The sequence below is a fragment of the Mustela lutreola genome, chromosome 2, assembly GCF_030435805.1.
Source record: "Mustela lutreola isolate mMusLut2 chromosome 2, mMusLut2.pri, whole genome shotgun sequence".
NCBI lineage: Eukaryota > Metazoa > Chordata > Mammalia > Carnivora > Mustelidae > Mustela > Mustela lutreola.
Genome location: NC_081291.1, coordinates 83,709,400 through 83,733,419, shown reverse-complemented (window position 1 = coordinate 83,733,419; position 24,020 = coordinate 83,709,400). Strand labels below are relative to the sequence as shown.

The window sequence follows — 24,020 nt, the reverse complement described above, 5'->3', positions numbered from 1 at the left end:
TTCTGAGGAATCCATTTCTCCTATGTGAATTACCTCTGTGACTTTGTTAGCACTGAGACAGTAATGTGCTTTTAGGGCATAGGTTCTGAATACACTGAAAGAAGATACAAAACTGAAAGGAACAGTAGGGTCTGGAGTGGAGGTGATTGCTAAATTCTGGCATGATCCATTCCCATAAAAAATAAAAGTTAATTTGTGGGACTATTAGTGTTTTCTGTGGATGACATCACTGGAACATTTGACTCTTCTATTATGCTTACGAAAATCACTTTTGGATGGTCTCATTCAGTTCTAAGTAACATTACAGAAGAGTATGAGGTTTTCAGAGGGATTAGTTTAGTAGGATTAATTAAAAATTGCTAAGAATGAACCTGATATTTATCTAGGGAAGCATCACTTAATCAGTCCCTTAAGTTACTCTAAATATATTACACAAATACTGTTTGTAATAGAGCTTCTTGAGTAATGGATTTCAGCAGTTGATGTTTTAGATTTCATTTGCCTGAACATTTTTTTTTTAATATTACTGGAAATACTGATCCAAAGTTGGTGATATTGTGATTTCCCCAAAAGAACAGAAATGGCAGTCATTTATGAAGGAGGGAGTAGAGGTAGAGTGAAACATGATAAAATTGTCCATGATAGCAATAATGTCACAGGCTACAATTAGATTAGTAAGGAGTTCTTGCTGGGTGGGTATTTATTATCTCCATATGAATATTAGATTAGAAAGCTTTTCTTTTCTGTCCCTCAGGGATAAGAATGTTGGAGACAGAACACATTCTAAAACGTGACCCCCAAAAAGGGGAAGATGAATGATTTAATTTTTGTTCCATTGATTTTATTTAAAATCCAGCAAATTTTCCAAAAATTGCATTTCTAGTGGCTATTTTTTTTTTTTTAATTAAAAAAAATTTTTAAAAACAGTTTCTCTTTTAAAAAAGCTGGAAAAGAAGAGAGCAAATCTTTTTTTTTTTTTTTTTTTTTAAAGATTATTTATTTATTTGGGGGGGGGGGAGAGAGAGCGAGCTAGTGAGAGAGGGAACCCAAGCAGGGGGAGTGGGAGGAGAAGCAGGCCTCCCGCTGAGCAGGGAGCCTGATATGGGAATCCTGATGTGGGGATCCCAGAACTCTGGGATCACGACTTGAGCTGAAGGCAGATGCTTAATGACTGTGCCACTCAGGTACCCCAAGAGCAGATATTTAATAGTTGGGTTTGAGAATAGGGTTATAAAAATGAATTGACAAAGGTTAGATGTTCAGGGACTACTTGTACCTACTAGGTTCCATTAACATTAATGGCTGGGGGTAGCTGAATCCCATTTGCCTTCTTAAGAACACAGCCTTCAGCCTTGTTAATAGGTGCTGCGTAGTAATGCCGATCTGCTTCAAACTGTGATTTTTATTAGTTAATTTCAAATTTTTAAAGTTTTGCTCCTAAAAACCCAAGACATAGATCTTCTCTTAGTTCTTTTTTGGAAGAAAAATGAAAAATTTTTTTCCTTTCCACTTCCTCTGGTAACATTAAAAATATAACCAGCAAATTTAGAATAATTTGGGTCAGAAACATGCAGATATTTTTTATTTGTATCACTAGAGGCCATAGCTAACAGGTAATTTGGTGTTAGTCGTTTGTATGAACAGATCTAATTTAGAATATAGACGTTAAATATTTTTTTCTTTAATAGCTGTGCGGTTTGGTCGTATTCCTAAGCGTGAAAAACAGAGGATGCTAATTGAAATGCAGAGTGCAATGAAGACTATGATGAACAGCCAGTTCAGTGGTCATTTGCAGAATGACACTTTGGAACATCATGAACAGACAGCCTTACCAGCCCAGGAACAGCTGCGACCCAAGCCCCAGCTGGAACAAGAAAACATCAAAAGCTCTTCTCCCTCTTCTGATTTTGCAAAGGATGAAGTGATTGGCATGGTGACCAGGGCGCACAAGGATACTTTTCTGTATAATCAGGAGCAGCGAGAAAACTCAGCAGAGACCATGCAGCCTCAGAGAGAACGGATTCCCAAGGGCATGGAGCAGTATAATTTAAATCATGACCATTGTGGCAGTGGGCTTAGCAGCCATTTTCCATGTAGTGAGAGCCAGCAGCACCTCAATGGACAGTACAAAGGGAGGAACATAATGCATTACCCAAATGGGCATGCCATTTGTATTGCAAATGGACATTGTATGAACTTCTCCAATGCTTATACTCAACGAGTATGTGATAGAGTTTCGATAGATGGATTTTCTCAGAATGAGAACAAGAATAGTTACCTGTGCAACACTGGAGGGAGAATGCATCTGGTATAGTGAAATCAATTTTTTTACTCAACTTGCATCAAGGAAAGCTTTTGAAGGTTTTTTTTCTTTGTGGGGAGTATACACACTTCAGGGGCAGGGGTGGTATCAGAAAACATGAGACTTACAGAATCAGTATTGTGTGATATTTTAGGTCAAATACTGATAACATCATTTGTTGATTGACCCAATTTCACACAGAACTAGGTACAGCATGTGATTTGATTGATACTATGATTGGGATTAAGATTTTAAATAAAATATGGATCATGTAGAATTGATTCTTTGAAATCCCTTTCAAAATTTAAGCATTCTGATTAATCACTGTCTTACTAGCTTTGGGATTTTCTCAAAGGGCTGATCATTTAGCTTGCTACAGTTAGTAATCCTTTAATTTCTATGGAGAGGGTTCTTTAACCATTATAGTACAAAAAGGTCCTTGAATGTAGAACATGGTTAGGTATTTTACTGTTTGAGAATTTTAGAAATAATTTAATACACTAGTTTCTAAGGATTTTCTCAGACTTTGTCTTATGAGATGAGTTAATGTTATTCATATTATTCAAGTTTTTTTTTTAATCAACTGCAACAATCTACATGAAAGTACAGTGTTTATATTCAGCCAAATTTTCATCAAAAAACAGCAGTACCACATCATTTCCAGTATAAACCATGAGGTCCTTTGATAGTGCTTGGTATTTTCTACAGCCAGGTAATTAAAGTCTTCTTTTTTTCATTTTCAAAATAGCTGAGACTACTCCAATTCTTTTTGTTAGATTTTTCTTGTCACTTGCAAGTATTCGATTGCATGGGTCAGAAAGGTGATCTTATATCATATTAGACTTAATGGCTACCTTAAGGAGGGAAAAATTTACAAGCATTTAGATTCTCATTTTGTGATATTCTCCATGGTTATAGAATCATCCCATTCCTGCATCTCCTATGGATTTAGTGAAAATTTAAAGGCTGATTTTACTAACAGAGTATACAGTGAATGTTCATCATCTTTCTAGTGTTCTTATACCTTGTTTGGCTTCCTACTTTTTCCCCACCAATCCTTATACAGAAGGTGCCCTTGTATCTCCCATCATTATTCTCTAATTGAACAAGTGGAAGCCAGTGGTCAGAGCACTGTTTATGAAATAAATGGTCAATGACCTTTTTAGAAAAGTGAGGCATCTCACTATCTTTCCTTCCTTGAAATTATAATACTGTAATTGTGCCTTTTGGAAAAAAGTGAGTTTTGAAATATTAACTAAATATTGGGTTCTAGGCCTGTGACTCTAGCTATATTTAGAGAAATTAACTAAACTTCTTAGAATCTCATTTCCTCTAAGAAATAGTAATTATAATATCTACCGTGACTAATGAATAGGACTGCTAATAAAGTTTGTATGAATTTGTTTGAAAATCATAAAACCAGCATAAGGTGGCAGCAGTACTAAAAAATAAACTCTTAAACCCAGGTTTTTGAAATAGCTTAGGCCGCCTCTTTTGTGATGCACGAATTGCTGTCAGAGTAGGTTGCCACGAGGCTTTCTAACACGAGGCAAGTAGAAGAAGAGAAAGTATTATTATTAGTAGATTTTACCTGTGTGTGAGAGTTATTTTCACATTGGGGTTTCCAATGATTTGAGATGCTACTCTCGAAGTTTCTTTACCATCTCTCATAATTTAATAGTTTTTCTGTTTTGTGCATGCTAGGTTTGTCCAATGAGTAAGTCTCCATATGTGGATCCTCATAAATCTGGGCATGAAATCTGGGAAGAATTTTCAATGAGCTTCACTCCAGCAGTGAAAGAAGTGGTGGAATTTGCAAAGCGTATTCCTGGATTCAGAGATCTCTCTCAGCATGACCAGGTCAACCTTTTGAAGGCTGGGACTTTTGAGGTAGGTTTTATTTATCTAGAATATCGATGCACAGTGTGTGTAGTATTTTATTTTCATTCTTTTCTAAATGAGTGCTTATAGTCCGGAGGCTAAAATTACCAGCAAAAGAATAACCATATCAGAATCTTGGCAAGAGATGTGACAAATCCAGAGTTTCTTAAGGCTTGAAATACAACTTCTCTGTATCCTCAGCATATAGATTTCCTCCAGGTTGTAGTATTTACTTCCAGGGATGGGCTTCAGGCAGGGTCTGCAGAGCATTTGACACCCACTGAAATTCTATATTGGTGTTCTAGTATAGAGTACAAAGGGTAAATAGAATGTGGTTTTCTCTTTTAGGAAATTGTAGAATGTTTCAGGGTTATGTGAGATGTGTCTTCTGTGTTACCGTGGACTTTCTTGGCCTCATCTCATCCAGAATCCTTGCTACCTTTTCTTCTCTGGCTTCCCTTGCTGTGATGTATTCTGCCTGGACTTAGGGGACAGCTGCTTTTGCCAACTTGAGTGGGACAAGTGCTATGTTAGGTGCCTCCCACCTATGGCTTCTAAGTGCTGCTGAAGTGTGAGGAGCCTCAGGACTTGCTCAGAGCTCACTTAAATATTATTCTGAAATGCAGGGTGGTGGGTGGAAAGTTGGTGTCTGGTGGTCCACTTCTTTGATCCATGGGGGACGGGATCTGGGGAATATATTTTCATTTTCCCCTGCTGGTCCCACAGACTGAGCTCTCAGTTGTGAATGATACTGAGTGGCGGCCTGCTCATTAATGCATCCTCTGGTATTTGCTGATAATTGCTGTCATCCCTGTCATCTCATTTCCTTTTTCCTCAAACCTGTTTTCATGTATGGTAGTACACATTCCGTGTAAACTTTGGCCTTATGTTCTGTTTTTAGGAGACCTGGCCCAGAATGGAAAAGGAGCCATGTTCATAAACAAAATAGCTGTGGTATAATTTAGAAGTAAAACTGTTAGGTTAGGATTTTCAATGTAAAGGAAAACATTAGAGTTAAGATTTAAACCTGAATCTTAAAGGGGTGTCAGTGATCAAGTTCAAAGTTCAGTTCATTCATTTTTTGAGGTTAAGTAATTGTGGCCCACAGAGGTGGAGAGATTTTTCTGAAATTACCAATACATTTCTAACACAGCACCATAACACAAATCCCAGACTCCAGGACTTGTGTTCTTTCCCCCTTGTGATATGACTTGGGATTGCTGTGTTCTAGTTAGTGCCATAGAATACACTATTTTGGATTGTCTTGAGTAAAACAAGTCTTTGGGAAAATTGCAAAGGGGAGCTATTTGTTCAGTATTCCTTTGGTTATGAAAGAAATATGTGACATAGGTGTTACCCTTTACTATAGGGGAGGGAGTGCCATAGATAAGTAGTTGCTGATTTGGTTTGGATTTGAATTACAACTCGGTGTCTGGAACACTTCTGCTGTAATAGTTTTCTTTGTGTATTGTCTCTTTGGGTTATGGTTTCTTAAAATAGTCTAATTTAGGTTTATCCATGCATTTGTCTTGGCTTTATTTGGTGTTTTGATGTCTCTAAGTGTTGTTGCATTGAAATACTGCTCTTTTTACTTAGGATTTAGAGACCATGTGATATACTTGGTAGCTTAAAGAGTTTCTTTAATGCCTTTGGCCAAGGCCTAGTTTCATATTTCTTGGCATTAATGCCTGCTTTAATTTTATATTTGCATTTCAGAATCTTTATTAATAGAGTTGCAGAATATCATAGGACTCAAGTATTTTTGCCACTAGTGGCTGGAATTTTTCTGATGTTCACTCCACAGATATTTATTGCTTTGGTAGAGAATTTGCCTTAAGGAAATGGTTCTGGGTAAAAATAAACTCAATTTTTCTTTTACAACTTTCTTTTATATGTAGGATGTTTCTTAACTGGCTTGAATACTGAATTATTTCTTAGTATTAGTACTGAACTCCTTCAAATACATTTTTCTTTTTCCAGGTTTTAATGGTACGGTTTGCATCATTGTTTGATGCAAAGGAGCGTACGGTCACCTTTTTAAGTGGGAAGAAATACAGTGTTGATGATTTACACTCAATGGGAGCAGGGGATCTGCTAAACTCTATGTTTGAATTTAGTGAGAAGCTAAATGCCCTCCAACTTAGTGATGAAGAGATGAGTTTGTTTACAGCTGTTGTCCTGGTATCTGCAGGTAAGCAGGCTGGTGCAAAATTGTGCTACATCCAGAATATAAGTAACCAAGTGGAAAGAAGATGGAACTATGTTCCAGCAAGCTGTCTATATGGCAAGAGAGCCTGAGGCAGATGCTAAAGTGCATGAATAATCTGTTGTTTTTGAGAAATCAGATAGCAAAAATTCAAAAGTGCTGTATGATAATAAAATGATGTTTAGATATAGGCCTCAAATTGACCACAAGTCTTAGTCTTTAACTTTTGCCTGTAATTTTTACAACTCTAAATTGTTGCTTTTGTGGATTTAACTTTGGGAACATAGGTGGTTCTGATACGAATTTAAGTTTTAATTAAAGTGTGTATTACTTGAGAATGTTAAAATTATCAAGGTACATTAGTGAGGTCTGTTCCAAAACTTGGTGAATTACGAGTAGGCTTTTACCTAGCTTTGCCACTGAATTTTCTGTGTGATTTGCATAAATAATTCTATTCTTTTGGGTCTCAGTTTCCTTGTGGAAGGAAAGGATTGTACCATGTGAGCCAACCTGGGGTCTGGCACAGAATAGGTACTTCGTTTCTGTTTGAATGAGTGACCAAGATTTTTGAGTCCTCACACTTAATGTTTATTTATATGAGTCACTGATGATGTTTTCCAGTTTCCCTGCCACCTTGCATTTAAATTATATTATTTCTGAGCAAAGTATTTCAATTTAGATAATAGCTATTAAGATAATAGCAAATGGGAAATTGAAACACTGACTTTCCTGGGGATATATAAGTAAGTACCAGCCATTTTTAGGTATCACTAACTTTATTTTAAAACATTGAGAATTGTACAGTATTTTGATATGACTTACTTCAAGTTTTGTATTTGCTTCTTACTGTGTAAAAGCCATTGTACCAGGTGCTGTGGGGGTTATAAAGTGTAAGTTATAGCCCCTGCTTATGTGGTAAACTGTTAATCAGTAACTCCTAATGAGGAGGTTCTTGGTATATCTTAAAGGGTGTGTACATTAGTGGTGTAAATAAGAGTTAGGTAAATAGCTCTATATGTAAATAAGAGTGTAAATAAAGAGTTATGTCATTTGGAAGCATAATTTAGCTACCTATTCTGATCAGCTCTACCTAGGTGGCTAAAAAATGCACTTATGATATGGAATAGTATTACAGTAACAGGTTAATAAGAGATAACTTATTTTCTTACAAGTAACCTTGTAGTTAATGCTTCTTGCACTTCACCTACCATCCTGCAGTCTCTTGATAAGTAATTATTAATGGTTTGAGTTGACATCTGATTAATGTATTGTGAAACTAAAGGTAATCCATACTTTGTAATTTCTTTATCTAATCAGTATGTGGACAGGGGAGACAGAACAAGCATTAAGATACACGCTTACTCTCCAAGCATCTATGTGTTATTTGAGAGAGAGAACTAACACAAAAAGCTTTATGGTATTAAGCTGTGTGGTTCTGACTGAGAAAGTAGGGGTCTAGGAAGGAAGATGAAGTTACCTGAGAAAGCTTTGTGGGGAAAGCTTTGAATTTGAAGGATGGGTTAGTAGATTTTCCCATCAAAACAGTGATGAAGCGGCTTTGGAGAACATGAGGTAAGGCAGGGGCAGGTGGCCAAAGCCCTATGTGTACATCAAGGAGGAAAGGGATGGAAGGCTTGGGAGTTAAAGGGACACTGGATTATGGAATGACCACAAGGAGAACTAAGCAGAGAAGTTTTAACTGAAAAAATGGGGCAGTGGAAAGTCAGTGTAGGAGAATGATGAGGCATGGACAGAGTCATGGTTTGACATAGTTCTGCATGTTTATCTTGGGTAGGTTAGAAAAGTGAGTCATTGGAGCTGGAGGGTCAGGTTGAGAGGCTGTTGAAATAACTTCAGGTAGGAGGCAGTGGAGTGAACTTTCCTGAGATAGGTGTAGTAGAGGAGGTGAAGCAGGAGGGACTGTCTCAGAGATGGTGGAAAGGAAGAAACAGTGGCAGGGGATAACGGGAGCTCTCTACCAGGAAATATGCCATTTACTTACATTTTCTACCAAGTGAACATAATTTTTATTTTGTTTTAATCTCCTTTTGAAAAAGCCTTGTTTTGTTTACTGGTCATAACAATAATATGGGTCCTTTGCAAAAGTAGAAAATACTAAGATGAACATAAAGATGATAATATTGCTACCAAAAAAGATCACTGTCAACATTAGGGAATCTTTCTCTGTCTGTTCACCTGTCCATCCATGTACCATTTGCTTGATTATTATGGTACATAAAAAAATATGTGACATACCGAGTGGAAAAGACTTATAAAAAAAGAATGTAGTGCATTCTTATTTTTGTTCTGTCTAAATGAAGGTACATAAGCAACACATACACAGACACAATTTCTTGCATTTTAAAATAATTTGCTTTCACTTAAACATATGATAGTGTTGATGTCTAACTTAAATCTTTACCACGAAGAAAAGACTATTATTATTTTTAAAGCAGTATCTATACAAGAAAATAAAATTCAGAAACTACAGAAGATAAGTCTCTCCTTCCTTCTCCCAGCCTACTCTCCAGAGAACTAGAATTCTATCTATCTTTCTTAATTGTTCTGGGAGTTGCCCACTCAATTCTAAATATTATGCTTATAGCTTTTTTTAAATTGAGTAGATACAACTGACAAAAGTGTCTTCTCTTTATAACTTTTATTTTTACAGTTACTTTGTTTTATATATAATTAGAATATGCTCACATTCTTTGACCATTCACTTTTACATAATCTCTCAGATAGAATAGAGAAAGAATCTTCTCCTTAGGAAGACAGTATCATCGTCCTTCCATATCCTGGCTTCTTTTGCTATACCTTTTTTTTTTTTTATTTTACATTATCAAGAATGAAAATATTTATATTTTGTTCTATAGGTGTGATTAGATTCCATGCTTTATTTGATGGAAAAAGATACTGAAAATATTGAAAAGTAAAAAATATTTTTTTACTAAATATTGAAAAGTAAATATTGAAAAGTAAAAAAATCTACATTTTCTAAATATTCAAAAGTAAAAAATATTGAAAAGTAAAAAATATTGAATATTGAAATATTGAATAGTAAATATTGAAAAGTAAATATTGAAAAGTAAAAAAATACTACATTTTTTAAATATTGAAAAGTAAATATTGAAAAGTAAAAAATATTGAAAAGTAAAAAAATATTGAAAAGTAAAAAATATTTGAAATATTGAATATTAAATATTGAATATTTTCTAAATATTGAAAAGTAAATATTGAAAATATGATATTTTCTAATATTGAATAAATATTGAAAAGTAAAAAAATCTACATTTAGAGTATTAGGATTATGTAAATAGTACCTATAGTGTTCACATAGCGGGGTTGAATTGGTAGATGAGGCAATACAGATTTTAAGATTTTATTTATTTGAGAGAGAGAAGCATGAACATGGGGAGTGGCAGAGGGAGAGTGAGAGGGACAAGCAGACTTCCTGCTGAGTGAGGAGCCTTACAATGCTGAAGTCAAACACCTAACTGACTGAGCCATCAAGGCTTCTGGAGGCAATATAAATCTTGCCCTAAACCTGTGCCTCCCAAGGGGGGAATGTTCCAAGTATCAAATAACAAATGGATCATTTATATTCTCTATTAATTGCTTAGAATTTGCTTTATATTTAAAATAGCTTTTTGTTTTTCTTGGAATCTACAGTTGCCATCTGGGTTTTGTTTTGGTTGTTGTCAGATAAAGTGCTAGTTTCTAGACCTCATTATATAATTTTATCCATACAGCAGACCTCTGATGTGAGCTAGGATATGTTATTTTCAAATATAGGCAAGAACTTTGAGGAACAGAAGGGTTAAATTGTCCAAGGTCATGAATTTTAAAAAATTGGCTGAGCATGCATTTGGACTACTGTTGGCCTAGCTTCAAAGCCTTTCTGTTACACTGCTTGTTAACAGAATAATTCTAGCTGCTAAGAGAGAGAGAAATCTAAAACACGATATTTGCCTATCCTCTTAGAAGACTCTTGATGCCATGGAGAAAAAGGGAATTATACCTGGAAGGTAGATTGTTCTTGAGATTGTGTGAAATGGCAGCAGTCATTGCAGTTGAAGATGAGGGATGGGCATATAGGTGTGAGAACAATCTGAATGTGGATTTTAGTTGTCCTATGGAGGTTTTTGTGGAAGGAATTTGACTTTCATCTTGTAGGAAGTGATTATCCACAGAAGATTTTGGTGAGATTTGGTGTTGAGCGATGAAGAACCTCTCTGAGTTTAAGGAAGTAGAGGACAGGTATATCGTGAATTAAACTATACTGTAAACTATGAGGTAGGTAGTGTAGCATTTAGTACATCATTTAGAAAATCAATTTTTATTTCAGTCTGTGCATTGTATTGTTTTAATTTCTAGAGGATTATTGTTTATGATCCAGCTAGATTTTTAGGTAGGTTATTTGGCCTTGAAATCATGAAATCATGGTTTTAGAAATGCAATTTTAGAAAGATTTAATGCAGTTCACATTTTTAGGTGTAGGAATCCATTTTCCTGAAGTTCTGAGTTGTAAGGAGGAAGCATAAGTCTTTCCAACAGAGTATTCACTGAAAGACTCATAATATTAGTTGTTCTAACTCAAGTATCCTTCTCTGCCTATCTAGATTATTTTGTTTGTAGGGCTCACAGTCATTCTTTTCCCAGTTGTTGGTATTGTAAATTACTGATGTGATGCAAACTAGGTATTTTTTTCTGCTCTAAGAGGTCTCTCAGGGAAGGAATTTTGGTTTGTTACGTTGACTGCTAATTCCCTAAGCACCTATCCAGTAGCCATATACATTCAGTAAGTGCTTGGTGAGGGAATTACTAAGTTGCAAGGATATTGAAGAAAACAGTTACTTGAATATTAAAGGCAGGAGAGACACTTGGAAGCATCATTGAAGGCTTTACGTAGTTTTATATGGCCATTATGATTGTATGATCAAAGTTGTATGTTAAGAGATCTTTTCTCCATATAACAGTTTTATCTGAAAACATATGACTCTCCCAATCCAGTAGTCAGCATTCAAATTGTTTCTTTTTCCATAATAATTAGCACATAGTTCAGTAATAATCCACACTTTATTAAATGTAAGATAAACCTGTTTTCATCATTTTTTTCTGCATTTAGAGTTAATCAGACTTCCCCCTTGACTATGAAATTTTAGTCTTTGCATTGCAAGTGGCCTTTTTAGCTACCAGCTACAATGCAGAGCGTAAATACCCTTGTGAACAATGAATTAAAAAGGGTGTGAATGGCCAGAGATTTTTGCTTCCTTGGCAGTATCTTTCTTATTAATTAAAATTCCCTATACTGGGAGCCATTGAGTATTTCTTAGGCTCTACTGCCTCCTATTGTAAAGGGAAGAAATAGTCGTTGATGATGACTAAAAAAAAAAAGTCCATGGGTAAACAGTATAGATTTTGCTAATTTTAAGATACTTTGCTTTATTGTTGGATTATACTAAATCATTAGTTTATTAACATTTTGTATGATGAGCTTAATAAACACAGTATGCTAAATGGAAGTGAATGCAGGTTAATGTAACTAGGTAATAAAGGTACACAGTGTATTAGTTACCTGTTTACTGCGTAACAAATTACCTTAAAACTTAGTGGCTTGAAAAGATATACATTTATTATCTCACAGTTTCTGAGGATTAGGAATATGGGTATGGCTTAGATAGGTGCTTCTGGCTTGAGGTTTCTTGGGAGACTGTAGTCAGACTGTGAGTAGGGCTGTGGTTGGCTATGAAGGCTCAACTAGGGAAGGATCTGCTTCGAGGATTATTCATATGGTTGTGGTAGGAGTCCTTTCCTTGCAAGATGTTGGGCTGAGTACCTCAGTTCTTTGCTGGATGCTGGTCAGAGACCACCGTCAGTTCCTTAGCATAAGGGCTACTTCATAGGCAGCTCACAACATGGCACTTGGCATCTGGCTTTACTCAGAGGAGGTGAGTATGAGTTTGCTGAAGATGGAAGCCTTTTTTTTTTTTGGTAGTATTTTATTCATCAGTAGTGAGTCAGTAAGTCTAGCATACTGAAGGGGAAAGGGATACACAAGGGTGTGGATACCAGGGTGAGGGGGCCATTTTAGAGGTTGCCTGCCATACATGGTAACATACAACTGTGGATATATTCTGTATGAAGAAAAAAAATATATTTGTAAACTACACTATTTTATTTTGACAGGAGAGTTGAAATTAGTAGATGGCATCTAATTTTAAAAATTAGAACCTCTAGTTTTGTGAACAAAATACTAAATACCAAATCTTGATTTATCAAGTATACTGTGTAATGTGTCTTTTTATAATATAATAAATAGGTACAGAAATTTGCCATTGGGATTTAAATGTTGACAACTGTCTTTTGCCTTTATTCCAATATATAAAACCTTGTTGTAGACCCATTAATGAGATTGATGAAAAAGAATTTAATTTCTATTTAATGTTTTCTCTTAATTGGTATTTATATTTAATGTTTATAACGTCCTCTTATTCCTATCTGTCTATTCCTTACTCTCTGTTAGATCGATCTGGAATAGAAAACGTCAACTCTGTGGAGGCTTTGCAGGAAACTCTCATCCGCGCACTAAGGACCTTAATAATGAAAAACCATCCAAATGAGGCCTCTATTTTTACAAAACTTCTTCTAAAGTTGCCAGATCTTCGATCTTTAAACAACATGCACTCTGAGGAGCTTTTGGCCTTTAAAGTTCACCCCTAAGGCCTTTGTTTATTTAAACACGAACTGATTCATGCTAACTGTACATTTTGTGCTAAAATGCTTATTTATATGTGTATACCATATGTGGAGATAGAAAAGACCTTTAAGACAATACAAGATTGTAGGCTATCTCTGTAATTATGCAGTAGCTGTTTGGATTGAGGTTTCTTCAGCCATGGTTAGACATTGACCGCATTTCCCCTATAGACCAATCAGCTGTGTCGCACTTAAACTGGAGAAGTTACACTGAATTATAGTCACACTGAATGTTAGACTTTTTCATCTGCCAAAACCAAAAATCATTTTGATCTCCCTGTGGTATAAATATAACGCACAATCACAAGTACGTGAAGACTTAAAAATTAATCCTTCGTGGTAGAAATGCTGTTGTCTGATGAAGACTTGATTTCACCACAAGACCATTTGATCTGGTAATTGGAGACATTGCAAATTAGAAGATCTTGATGTCTGTATTTTGTTCTGCCACTTATTAAACTGTACGATCCTGGGCAGGTTAGTTGGTTGTGGAAAATGAAAATTGATAGTGTTCTTAATGCCCCACCTCACAGATACTAAAAAATGTCTATAAAGCATATTTACCTCTTGGGAGATAGGCACTATGTAAATAAGATAAACTTTTTGTTACTATAATTATTCATAATAATATTCTTTCCTTATTTCTGAGAATTCATTTCACAGTCCACACCAACCTATTATTCAGGGTTCCTGCATATGTGTGGGGTATCCTCCTGGCACACATATATTCAAAGTTTATGGGTACATCAAATACAAAGTATGTGTACATAATATCTGTGTGAATATAGTTATACATAAACACATTTCTTCACAATATTTTAAACTGTGAAGAACTTTTATCATACAATAAACTTAAAACAAGTGGTGTCAAAGACTCAAATTAGGTGCATTTTACCTATTGATATAACCATTGCTTTAAATGTTTAGATAGTATGTTATTGAACTTAGGCTCTATTTTTATTTAAGCAGCACTAAATGTAAAAGTACAACAGGCAGTTGAGTCCAGATTTCAAAAAATATGTATTTTGAGTTCATCTTTGTTTAAATCTTTGGTTCAGGGTACTAGATTTCTTACCTTGTACTGAGAAAGGTTACATTGCTGCCCCTTATACACATGCTGCAGCCCAATGATAAATATTTTGATTCTTTTTGGAGAACCAATCAATGTTTTAAGAAAACTGTTTAATGTGTTGGCCCCATGTGCATATGTGTGCATGTGTGTGTATGCGTTTGTGTGCAAGTGTGTTTTGAGTCCACTTTTTTTTTCCTAGATAACACTACAGGGATTTTGTCCAATTAGATTTACTCTATAATTTGAAAAATCATTTAGTGTGTGTGACCTACAGGCTTAGAAGTGGTACAGAGACATTTCCTCCACATATCTAATATTGGGCTTTATTAAATAGAGAAAATCAGCCTCTATTTATGGCACTGGGAGAAATAACCAAAGTTGAGGATTTTATGTATGTTTTTCTGTTTCCCTGGAAAAACAGCAATTAATTGGAATTTTTTTTGAAAAGATTGCCTTCTGTATAATTTTTGGATTATATAAAACTGTAAGAATGGAAAGAGCCTGCTTTACTATACTCAGCCTGTTACTTTAATGATACATGAGCAGAATGCCTTATTTTGTAATCTTGTTTAACTTGTTGCTACTGGGACTTGAATTTCTGTGGCACTTGTTAAGTAAGTGAAAAAAAGAAGTTAAATCCTCTCATTATTAAAGAGGAAAGGTGATGGTGATGTCTGTAATACATTATAAACCATAATTGTGATTTACCTTACATAGGTAAGACTTTTATGGGATATACAGTATAGTTTTTGTGAATTCTTTACATGATAGCATTAACTTTTTATAATTTTTTTTCCTAAGATAAATGCATAGTTTTCTTCTATGGGGGATAGAAATGGCTTTTTGAAGTAATCCTGAAAACCTCAAAGATCATGTTTGTTCTTAATTTTTGCCTTTTGCCTAAGCCTCTTTATAATATGTTATCTTTAAAACAGTTACTGTCTTAGTGTGTAACCAAAACTATGTTAGTATTGCTTATACAACTTTAGTTAGGTTCAATATATACATGTATACATCTATATATAGATATGTAGGGTTGCATTTTGTCTTGTAAAATTTTATTTGAACAATTCTTCCTGTAGGTAATGGGAAACAAAATTAATAGTTCATATGCCACTTGTAGCATCTCTATATTTGAAAATAGCCCAATATTAAAACTACTAAAATTAAACCAGCAGCCTATTATAAGCACATTCTTTGATTGAGTCATTGGGTATAAACTTACTAAATGTGGAGAAGACAACCAGTTTGGGAAACTTCTGGGTCAGTGGGACACTGTTGATTAATTGATAATGTACTGTATGAATTAAGTGATGCTTTAACTCTGATTTTACATTTTAAGTTAAAATATGGGCATTATGTCAGCAAACTTAAGGGCATTATGTCAGCAAGCTAAAACATTTTTTTCCTGTGCTTTTAATGTATCTCTACATGATCTGAGAGAGGATTCAAGCTTTAGACAGATATAGCTGAGGGAAAGGGGAAGCATCTTCTTGAGTTGAAGCTTTTCCTTAGGGCAGTGGATTAATTACAGATTAAAAAAAATTAGAAGGCAATTTCAGTGGATTAAGTGTATAGCTTTTGTACCTACATTTCAAGAAATTACCATTGTAACTTGATAAGAAATGATTTATTTTATGTAAACATCATTGCAAAGCAAGGTGTAGAAGCTCAGCTAGATTTATTACTGTGCACGAGAGTAAGTACCTATCTCAATTATTCTTTTTCTTTTCCAATATAAAGTTTGCTGAATGTACAAGAAGAGTTTATCACTTAGGATATAGATTTTTTTTTAGGGGTTGGGGGGGATGGGATCTGTCAGGAAATTGCCTATAAACAAAGATTGTCTTGATTTGATTCAAAACATAAAACTTGAAGCTATTCTTGAACTAATGTGGAAAAATAAAATGGCTATTGTTTTAAAAAAGTGATAGAAATATATTGTCAAGATATGAATTAAGTTTATTTTCTACAAACTTATTGATGAGGACATGGACAATATCTTCATGTTTCTGAAAAGTAATGTGTACATGGGGGGAGGGGATAATAAATATTATTTCTAACCAAGTGTGGTTTTGGTATCTTTTTATCTCGATGTTTTTGTAAGACTCTAATTTAACTTCCTACTTTCCCCTGAGCATAGCAATACATCTTAACCTAAATCTCTGATTCAGCGTGGTGGAATGTATATATGAAGGACTCTTTTGATTTTAGTTTGTTTAGAGAGTCCAGCAAAGGCCTTTGATGTTTTCTGGAATGACAGCTGAATCAGAGATTCAGAGACTCGCTGTATCTTGTAATCTGTCTTAGAGGGGGATGGTGAGAGAAGAACGGGGTGCTTGATCTAGCCAAGACTGAGCCTGGCTATAAACGGCATAAGATGCCTCAGCAAGACCACCACCTCCTTTCGCCTTTTCTAGGGGCTGTACCATGCCAGCAAAGTTGAAGCCATTACTTCAATCTACACTCACTACAGTTGTTACCTAGATCAGTGATACCCATTACTTTTTTTTTTTTTAAAGAATTTATTTATTTATCAGAGAAAGAGAGAGGGAGAGGGCACAAGCAGGCAGAGGCAGAGAGAAGCAGGCTCCCTGCTGAGCAAGGAGCCTGATGTGGGACTTGATTCTAGGACCCTGGAATCATGACCTGAGCGGAAGGCAGCTGCTTAACTGACTGAGCCACCCAGGCATCCCATACCCGCTACTTTTCTGTGGATGATAATTGATGTTGGGTAGGAGAAATGGGCTCCTTGATCAAATAGCTTGGAAATGCTGGGTTAACAAGGTTACTGAGATGTCTTTATGTGAGTCCCATTCTCTAATGAGCAAGTGTGTATTGTGAATTCTTTAAGGAAGTTTTCAGTAGGACATAGTCTTTTTCAAACTTCTTCTGCCACGTAGCGCCCCCTTCTCCTTTTTTTCTGTGTTGAGCACTTGTTGGGACTCCTTGGAAGGTGTGATTTCAGGAGAAAAACATGTTAACCCACTTTGGTTGTTGGTCAGGATACTGATCATATTCTGTGGATTACTCTATAAATTTGTATTTTGTCCCTTTTTTGCACGGTATAATAAATATTAAGCTCTGAATAAATAGTTAATGAAAAAGTAGATTAAATTCCTTTTGAATTTTGGAAGTGCTGCATGTGAATAAATACAGTCAATTCATGGATCTGGTTTTAGTTTTACAAAAACTCATTTGGGCCTCTTAAAATCTGTCACATTTGCTTTTCTTAATTCTTGGTCTATCTAAAGGTTTAGCACCAATTATGGCCTGTATTCTAGTAGCCACGTTAGAGTTGCTCTTCACAATGCCAAAATTGGTGGACGAATTATAAGGACAATCTTGGAGGAACTCAACCTCTCCAGAATGCTTTCTATGGGGGCACGGTCGCAAGAACAGAAACATGGTCTCGAAATTAGCATTTCTCCTACATTGCAATAAAAATTACTAAAGAGGGTGAGACCAGTGTTTTAAAGAAGACTCAAATACCTGGGATGAAAGTGATGTTTTCAAATGTTTTTTCCCCCTCTGTTTTCCTACTGGTAACCACAGAATTGAGAATGATCTTCTGAGAAGTCTCTAAGGTAAGTTCTGTGTTTTTTCTGTTCTATAGGTTCATTTTTCTCTGAATTCTCCTTATCCATAACCCCAGCAGTTCCCTCCACCCACCCCCCTCCCCAATACTTTGTTGCTTTGCTTGTAAATTTTCATCTATTCCCCCCCCCCCCCCCAACAGCCATTTCATTTCCTGTTCAGGTTCTGCAGTAAAATGCAAGTAGGGTAATTTCCAAAGTGGAAAGCACCTACACTTTCATTCTCTCTTGATCATCTTGCTCCCTACAGTTAGGCTGCTCTTTTTCTTTTCTTTAAGATTTTATTTATTTATTTGACAGAAAGATCACAGGTAGGCAGAGAGGCAGGCAGAGAGAGAGAGGGGGGGGGGAAGCAGGCTCCCTGCTGAGCAGAGAGCCTAATGCACGGTTTGATCCCAGGACCCTGAGATCATGACCTGAGCCGAAAGCAGAGGCTTAACCCACTGAGCCACCCAGGTGCCCCATAGGCTGCTCTCGTTCTAAGCTGTTTTATCTAAAGGGCTTTGGAGGAATAAACTGATGCTTTAGTTACTCATTACATATTTATTGAACATACATGTATGGCTCAAGAATTTCTCTTTTTATCCAAATGCAAATGAGTTTCCTTGAAAATCCAGGGCACTAATCCAGACAGTGTTGTGGAAGTTGTGTGCACATGAAGCAAATGGCCACCATTCACAGCATCTTAAGCATTAATTGCCAGTAAATGCTGTTCTAGCTGTGGTGTGCTGGAGCAGCTTGTAAGGTCTCTTGAGGTCTCACTGTTACACTTCCGGAAATTTATGGAGCTGGTTATTAAAACAGCCATTATTAAAAGTTAAATTACATAAGCTTACATTTGAATTATATTTGAGAAGATACTTAAAACTCCTCACTTCCTAATTACATTTTACTCTTATTTATGCTTTTGAGGCTCAGTACCTTTATTTTTATGGGTATGGTAGCAATACTTTGTCATGGTGTTCCTGCACATCTCTTCTCAACTCCCTAAGTGATGGCCCACTGGTAGCTCAAAATTGGCGGCAGTAGGATTATTTATACTATGCAAAGCCGCAAATGCTATGATTCAGGCTTGATTTATTTTGCTGGTCATCTAGCTTTAAGGAAGTGATGGAGACATTGTTAATAATACAAATTAAAGGTGTACTCTGATTTATACGTATGTAGAGTTCATACATGTGGAATTGTTTGGTGACGGGTAAGAGGAAGCTCTTTAGTCAGGATTCAGTACATAATATGAGTTTAATGTTATCCTCCAACCCCCACATAACTTTTTCTCTTATCTGTAGGAAGTGTAAGCTACTTCGAGTGATTACAAGACTAAATGAGAAGTATTTAAAAACTCTGCAGCAATGTCCTCTACAGACATGAGGTAATTGTCTTTCCTTAGGAAATGACATAAAGAGGAAGAGAAAGGAGAGTCTGGGGGTGGGGGGCGGGAGGAGTGGGCGCAGGGCCTCTGAGGAGGCTCTCCCTGGGCTGGCCTGTGTGGCTTGGCCTCTCACAGGCACGTCGGGGCTGAAGTGAGCTGGCAGTTCCCCATTTAGGCGTTTTCAGCGGGGAACTGCTCTGACAGTTGACTGTGATGACCGCAACCTTCGGATACTTCTGATTTCCAGTAACGTCTCCAGGAGAAGCTAGCTAAGTGACAAAAGATGACCCGGTCCGCCTCCCATTCCCAAGCCCTCAGACCAGAATACAGTAGTTCCCCTGTCCCGCAGATGGGCTTTTTGGAGTTCCAATGACCTACCCTCAGCCTTGATTGCGCCCGGAAGCAAGAGCCCCACGCTGCGTCAGAGCGTGGCGACGTTCGCCTTACCTCATCCCACGTAGGCATTTTCTTTCTGCCGTCCTCACACGGAGAAGGGTGAGTACAGCGCCTTAAGGTGTTTTGAGAGCGGCCATTTACATAACTTCTATCACAGTATATTGTTACGTCATTCTTTTTTTATTATTGTTAATCTCGTACTGCGCCTAATTTAGAAGTTAAGCTTCATCATAGGTTTGTATGTATAGGAAAAGAAATCATGTATCTAGGCTTCGGTACTTCCGGGAATCAGGCATCCACTGGGGGTCTTGGAATGTATCCCCCTGCAGCCAGGGGGACACGGCTATGTATGAGGAAGGTCATTAGTATTCCACGGGATGCTATTATTGTTCAAGGTGTACATCCGTCACAAGGGGCAGGGATAATGGGCTCAGTGTTCCTTCCTAGGAAAAATAATAAAAATACCCTTGGAAGGGTAGGAAGAACTTTCATGTCTGAGTTTTGGATGTTCTCACCATTTATGGAGGATTGAGGATACCTTTCTAGTTGTGATTCTGCTCTTCAGTGATCTTGAGAAGATCCCTTTATCATTGGGTTCAGCTCCCTTCTGTAAAATGAAGGAATTTAACTGTAAGCCCTCCCTCATCTCTTCCAGGGCTAACATTTGTGATATGATAGTCTGTAAAACAAACAAACAAACACCCCCCCCCCCCCAAACTAAACAAACACAAAAAAAGAACTAGAGAGTGGCTTTTAAAAAAGAAAAAAAAAAGGGTGAAAAATTTGTTTTGTTGGAGGTGCGGTGAGGGGAGACAAAGAAATGTGGTTCCTGCAGCTAAAGGTTGATTGATCATACTTGCCTTACCCTGGTGTGACATTGCACCCTGCTGGCCATCTGTCCCCTCTCCTTGTGGTGTGACTCCCTGCTCCCTCGTGCCTGCCTCACTGCTAAGTGTTCACAATACCTTTAGCTCAAAGTCAGCTGTTAAGGTCAGGGACAGGAAGTATGCTGGGGGAAGAGGGGTCACTCTAGGAATTTCATGTCCCCCAAGGTTCCCAATGCCTAATGGAAGGGGCAACTGAAGCTGGATGCAGAAAGCACAAGGAAGGAACATTAGGAAGCCCTAAGACCTGTGGCAGCACTCACTGTTCAAGCTGAGCCCTTTCCTGCATGGCAGCACTTCCCAGTTTTTGATCGTTACAAAAATATAAAATTTTGTAGTTGAAGTGAAAAAGTGTAAAATTTTTTTGTAGTTGATGATTCTCTTGTCTTTTTCCTAAGTCTTTTTAATTTTATTCCAACCCTCAAGGTAGTCAGGAAAACTTTTACCATATAAAACCAAAACTTGTACCTATTGTTACTTTCCAGCGCTCTTAGCTAGCAAAATCAAAAGAATTTCATTTTGAACATCCTGACCCCTCCACCATTAACATTTTATTATACTTGTGAATTACACAGCTATCTGTCCTTCCATCTATCAGTCCTTATCTTGGCATTTTTAAAAGTGTATTTTAAAGTAAATTGCAGTCCTCAATAAACTGCCCCTTAAATTTTTTGTCTTGCATATAATTTACAAGAGTTAAATACTAATTTATACTCTGTTCTTTTGATATACAGTTTATAGATAATGAAATGTACAAGTCTTTAGGGTATATCTGCCACTTTATTTTCACAAATGCATTCTCACTGTGTAACCCAAAAACCAGTTGAGATATAGACCATTACCATGATCGTAGAAAGTTTTCTCATGCCCCTTTCTAGGCAATCCCCACCCCTCAGAGGTCATAGCTATTGTTCTGATTTTTTTCCACTATAGATTAGATTAACCTGTTCTATAACTTATATAAATGGTATCATTGCCATATATACTCTCTTGTATAAGACTTCTTCACTCAGCATAGTGTTTTTGAGATTTATCCATCATAATTTTATTATTTTTATTGCTAAACGGTATTCCTTCATATGGATATACCATAGTTTGTTTATCCTGTCAGTGGATACCTGGGTTATTTCCAGTTTTTGTTTATTATGGATAAAACAATTATGAATACTCCATTGTATTTGGTGTTATAGTATATCATGACTTGACCTTGGGGTAGAATTTGTTAGTTCTGTGAGTACAAGAAACAGCATATAGTGGAAAGCATGAAAAACAGAGCATTAAATTTAGTTCTTTCTGCTTAGAGTTCTTATAGACAAAAACAGCTCATCAGTTAGAAAATGCTTAAAGCCTATCTAAAAGGGAGTTCAGCAGTAAGGATATTTATTACTTATTTCCTGCCTAAGACTTCTGGAGGCAGGGCAATTCCAGCCTGGTTCAATAGCTCCAGATGCCATTGAAGAATCCAGGAGCTCACCTCATATACATTAGATTGGCCATTATCAAGTGAACAAACAAAAAACAAAACAAAGGAAAATAACAGGTGTTGGTGAGGGTGTGGAAAAATTCAAACAATTGTGCACTCTTGTTGGGAATGTGAAGTGGTGCAGTTTTGTGGAGAACAGTATGGTGCTTCTTTAAACAATTAAAAATAGAAAAGAAAATTTAAAATGGAATCACCATATGATCCAGCAATTCCACTTCCAGATATATATACCCAAAGGAATTGAAAGTAGGTTCTTGAAGAGAAATTTGTATATCCACATTATAGCAGCATTATTCATAATGGCCAAATGATGGAAGCAACCCAGGTGTCCACTGATGGATACGCAGCATGTGGTATGTACACAGTGACATATTATTCAAACTTAAAAAGAAAGGAAATTCTGACACATGCTACAACATAGATAAACCTTATGCTAAGTGAAATATGCCAGTCACAAAAAGAAAAATACGATGTGATTCCACTTATATGAAGTACCTAGAGTAGTCACATTCGTAGAAAATAGAGTGGAGAGAGTGGTAGTTGCTTAGGGCTGGTGGGGGAGGGGAGGAATGTTTCAGAGTTTCAGTTTTGCAAGATGAAAGAGTTTTGGAGATTTGTTGCACAATAGTGTGATGTATTTAAACACTACAAAACTGTACACTTAAAAATTGTTAAGGTGGTAAATTTCCATGTTATATGTATTTTACTATAATTAATTAAAATAAAAAAACCCAGTAGCTTCTGATCCTTCTTTGTCATCTTGTGCATATTTGTAATGTTTTCTCTCATGATTACAAGATGGTGGGTGCCACTGTCAGGCATCACAGCAGAAGGAGTATGTCCAGAGAATAAGAGAGGCCATTCCTCTTGTTTTTTAGGGAGAAACTTTTCTCAGGAGGCCCAAGCAGACTTCCCCCTCTCAGCTCCTGTTGGCCAGAATGTGTATCTTGCTACAAGAGAGCTTGGAAAGCAAGTATGTACCATTTTTCGACCTCTGTAGAGAGCATCAGACTCTTCTGGAGAGAACAAGGGGTTTGGGAATGGCTTTTGGGGAACAAACCAACGATGTTATCTTGAATGGACTACTGTTAGGGAGGAAGGGTCCTTCTTTGTTAGCTCAGCATTTTTGGCCACTATAAATGATGACCAGAGCAAATCTTGGTTGATACAGGGATGATGCCCTTGGCTTACCTTTAATATAGGCAGCGTTAGGGCGAGAATACAAATGAAGAGGGGTGCCTGGGTGGCTTAGTAGGTTAAAGCCTCTGCCTTTGGCTCAGGTCATGATCCCAGGGTCCTGGGATTGAGCCCCACATCGGGCTCTCTGCTCAGCAGAAAGCCTGCTTCCCCCCCTCTCTCTTGGCCTGCCTCTCTGCCTACTTTTGATCTCTGTCAAATAAATAAATAAAATCTTAAAAAAAATACAAATGAAGATCACCAGCTTGCCCTTGTTTTTTTTCCCCACTCCTGCCTTTGTCCCCTAGTGTGAAGGACTGTTTTTTTTGGTTGTTGTTTGTTTGTTTGTTTTTTCCAGGAATTTTTGTGAGCCAGTTGACTTCATATTGGTATCTTGAAATTGGCTACCAGTGGGAATATTCATACTATGGAAATTGGTAAATACTACATATTAGGACTCTTTCCACCCCAAGTACCAATGTGCTGCTGAGCCTTTCACACAAGTTCATGGACACTCCAGCTCCCTGGTCCAAGCTCTATTCATGCCCTCTCTTTTATCATCTGTCCCTTGGGCCGAGTTTTGTGCATATTGGCAATGTGGTCTGACTGTGGGAAGTCAAGGAAGGAACCTTCTTCAGGCCTTGAAAGCAGGCCTAGAGTCATTTGGGTAGGGAATTCAGGTACTGGAGCATCATCTGGAGTGGGGTATGGATTCTGGGCATACTTGGCCTGAGGAGAGGGGCATAGCTTTAGACTTGGAACTTCTTAAATGTGACTCCAGGGCAGGGGGCCAGTAGCCTGGGTTGTAGTGTGGGCAAGAGAGGGAAATAGTTTTGTCCACTTTCCCCCATCTTCCGCCTTTGACTAAATGGAAGAAAACCCTTCCTTCCCTC

The 24,020-nt window shown here is 36.9% G+C and overlaps 1 protein-coding gene and 1 long non-coding RNA gene across 2 annotated transcripts in view; both read left to right on the top strand.

Moving 5' to 3' along the window:
• The window catches only part of NR1D2 (nuclear receptor subfamily 1 group D member 2), a 29,387-nt gene extending 13,100 nt beyond the window's left edge, over nucleotides 1-16,287 (top strand). Inside the window, exons 5-8 of the mRNA XM_059162486.1 lie at nucleotides 1,689-2,308; nucleotides 4,007-4,192; nucleotides 6,164-6,374; nucleotides 12,916-16,287. Of these exons, the coding sequence (XP_059018469.1) occupies nucleotides 1,689-2,308; nucleotides 4,007-4,192; nucleotides 6,164-6,374; nucleotides 12,916-13,112 (1,214 nt within the window). The 3' untranslated portion in view covers nucleotides 13,113-16,287. The remainder of the gene's footprint in view (nucleotides 1-1,688; nucleotides 2,309-4,006; nucleotides 4,193-6,163; nucleotides 6,375-12,915) is intronic.
• Nucleotides 16,288-19,256: 2,969 nt separating this feature from the next.
• LOC131824491 (uncharacterized) overlaps nucleotides 19,257-24,020 on the top strand; it is a 29,978-nt gene continuing 25,214 nt past the window's right edge. Inside the window, exons 1-2 of the long non-coding RNA XR_009350878.1 lie at nucleotides 19,257-19,683; nucleotides 22,830-22,924. This is a non-coding gene — a long non-coding RNA (uncharacterized LOC131824491). The remainder of the gene's footprint in view (nucleotides 19,684-22,829; nucleotides 22,925-24,020) is intronic.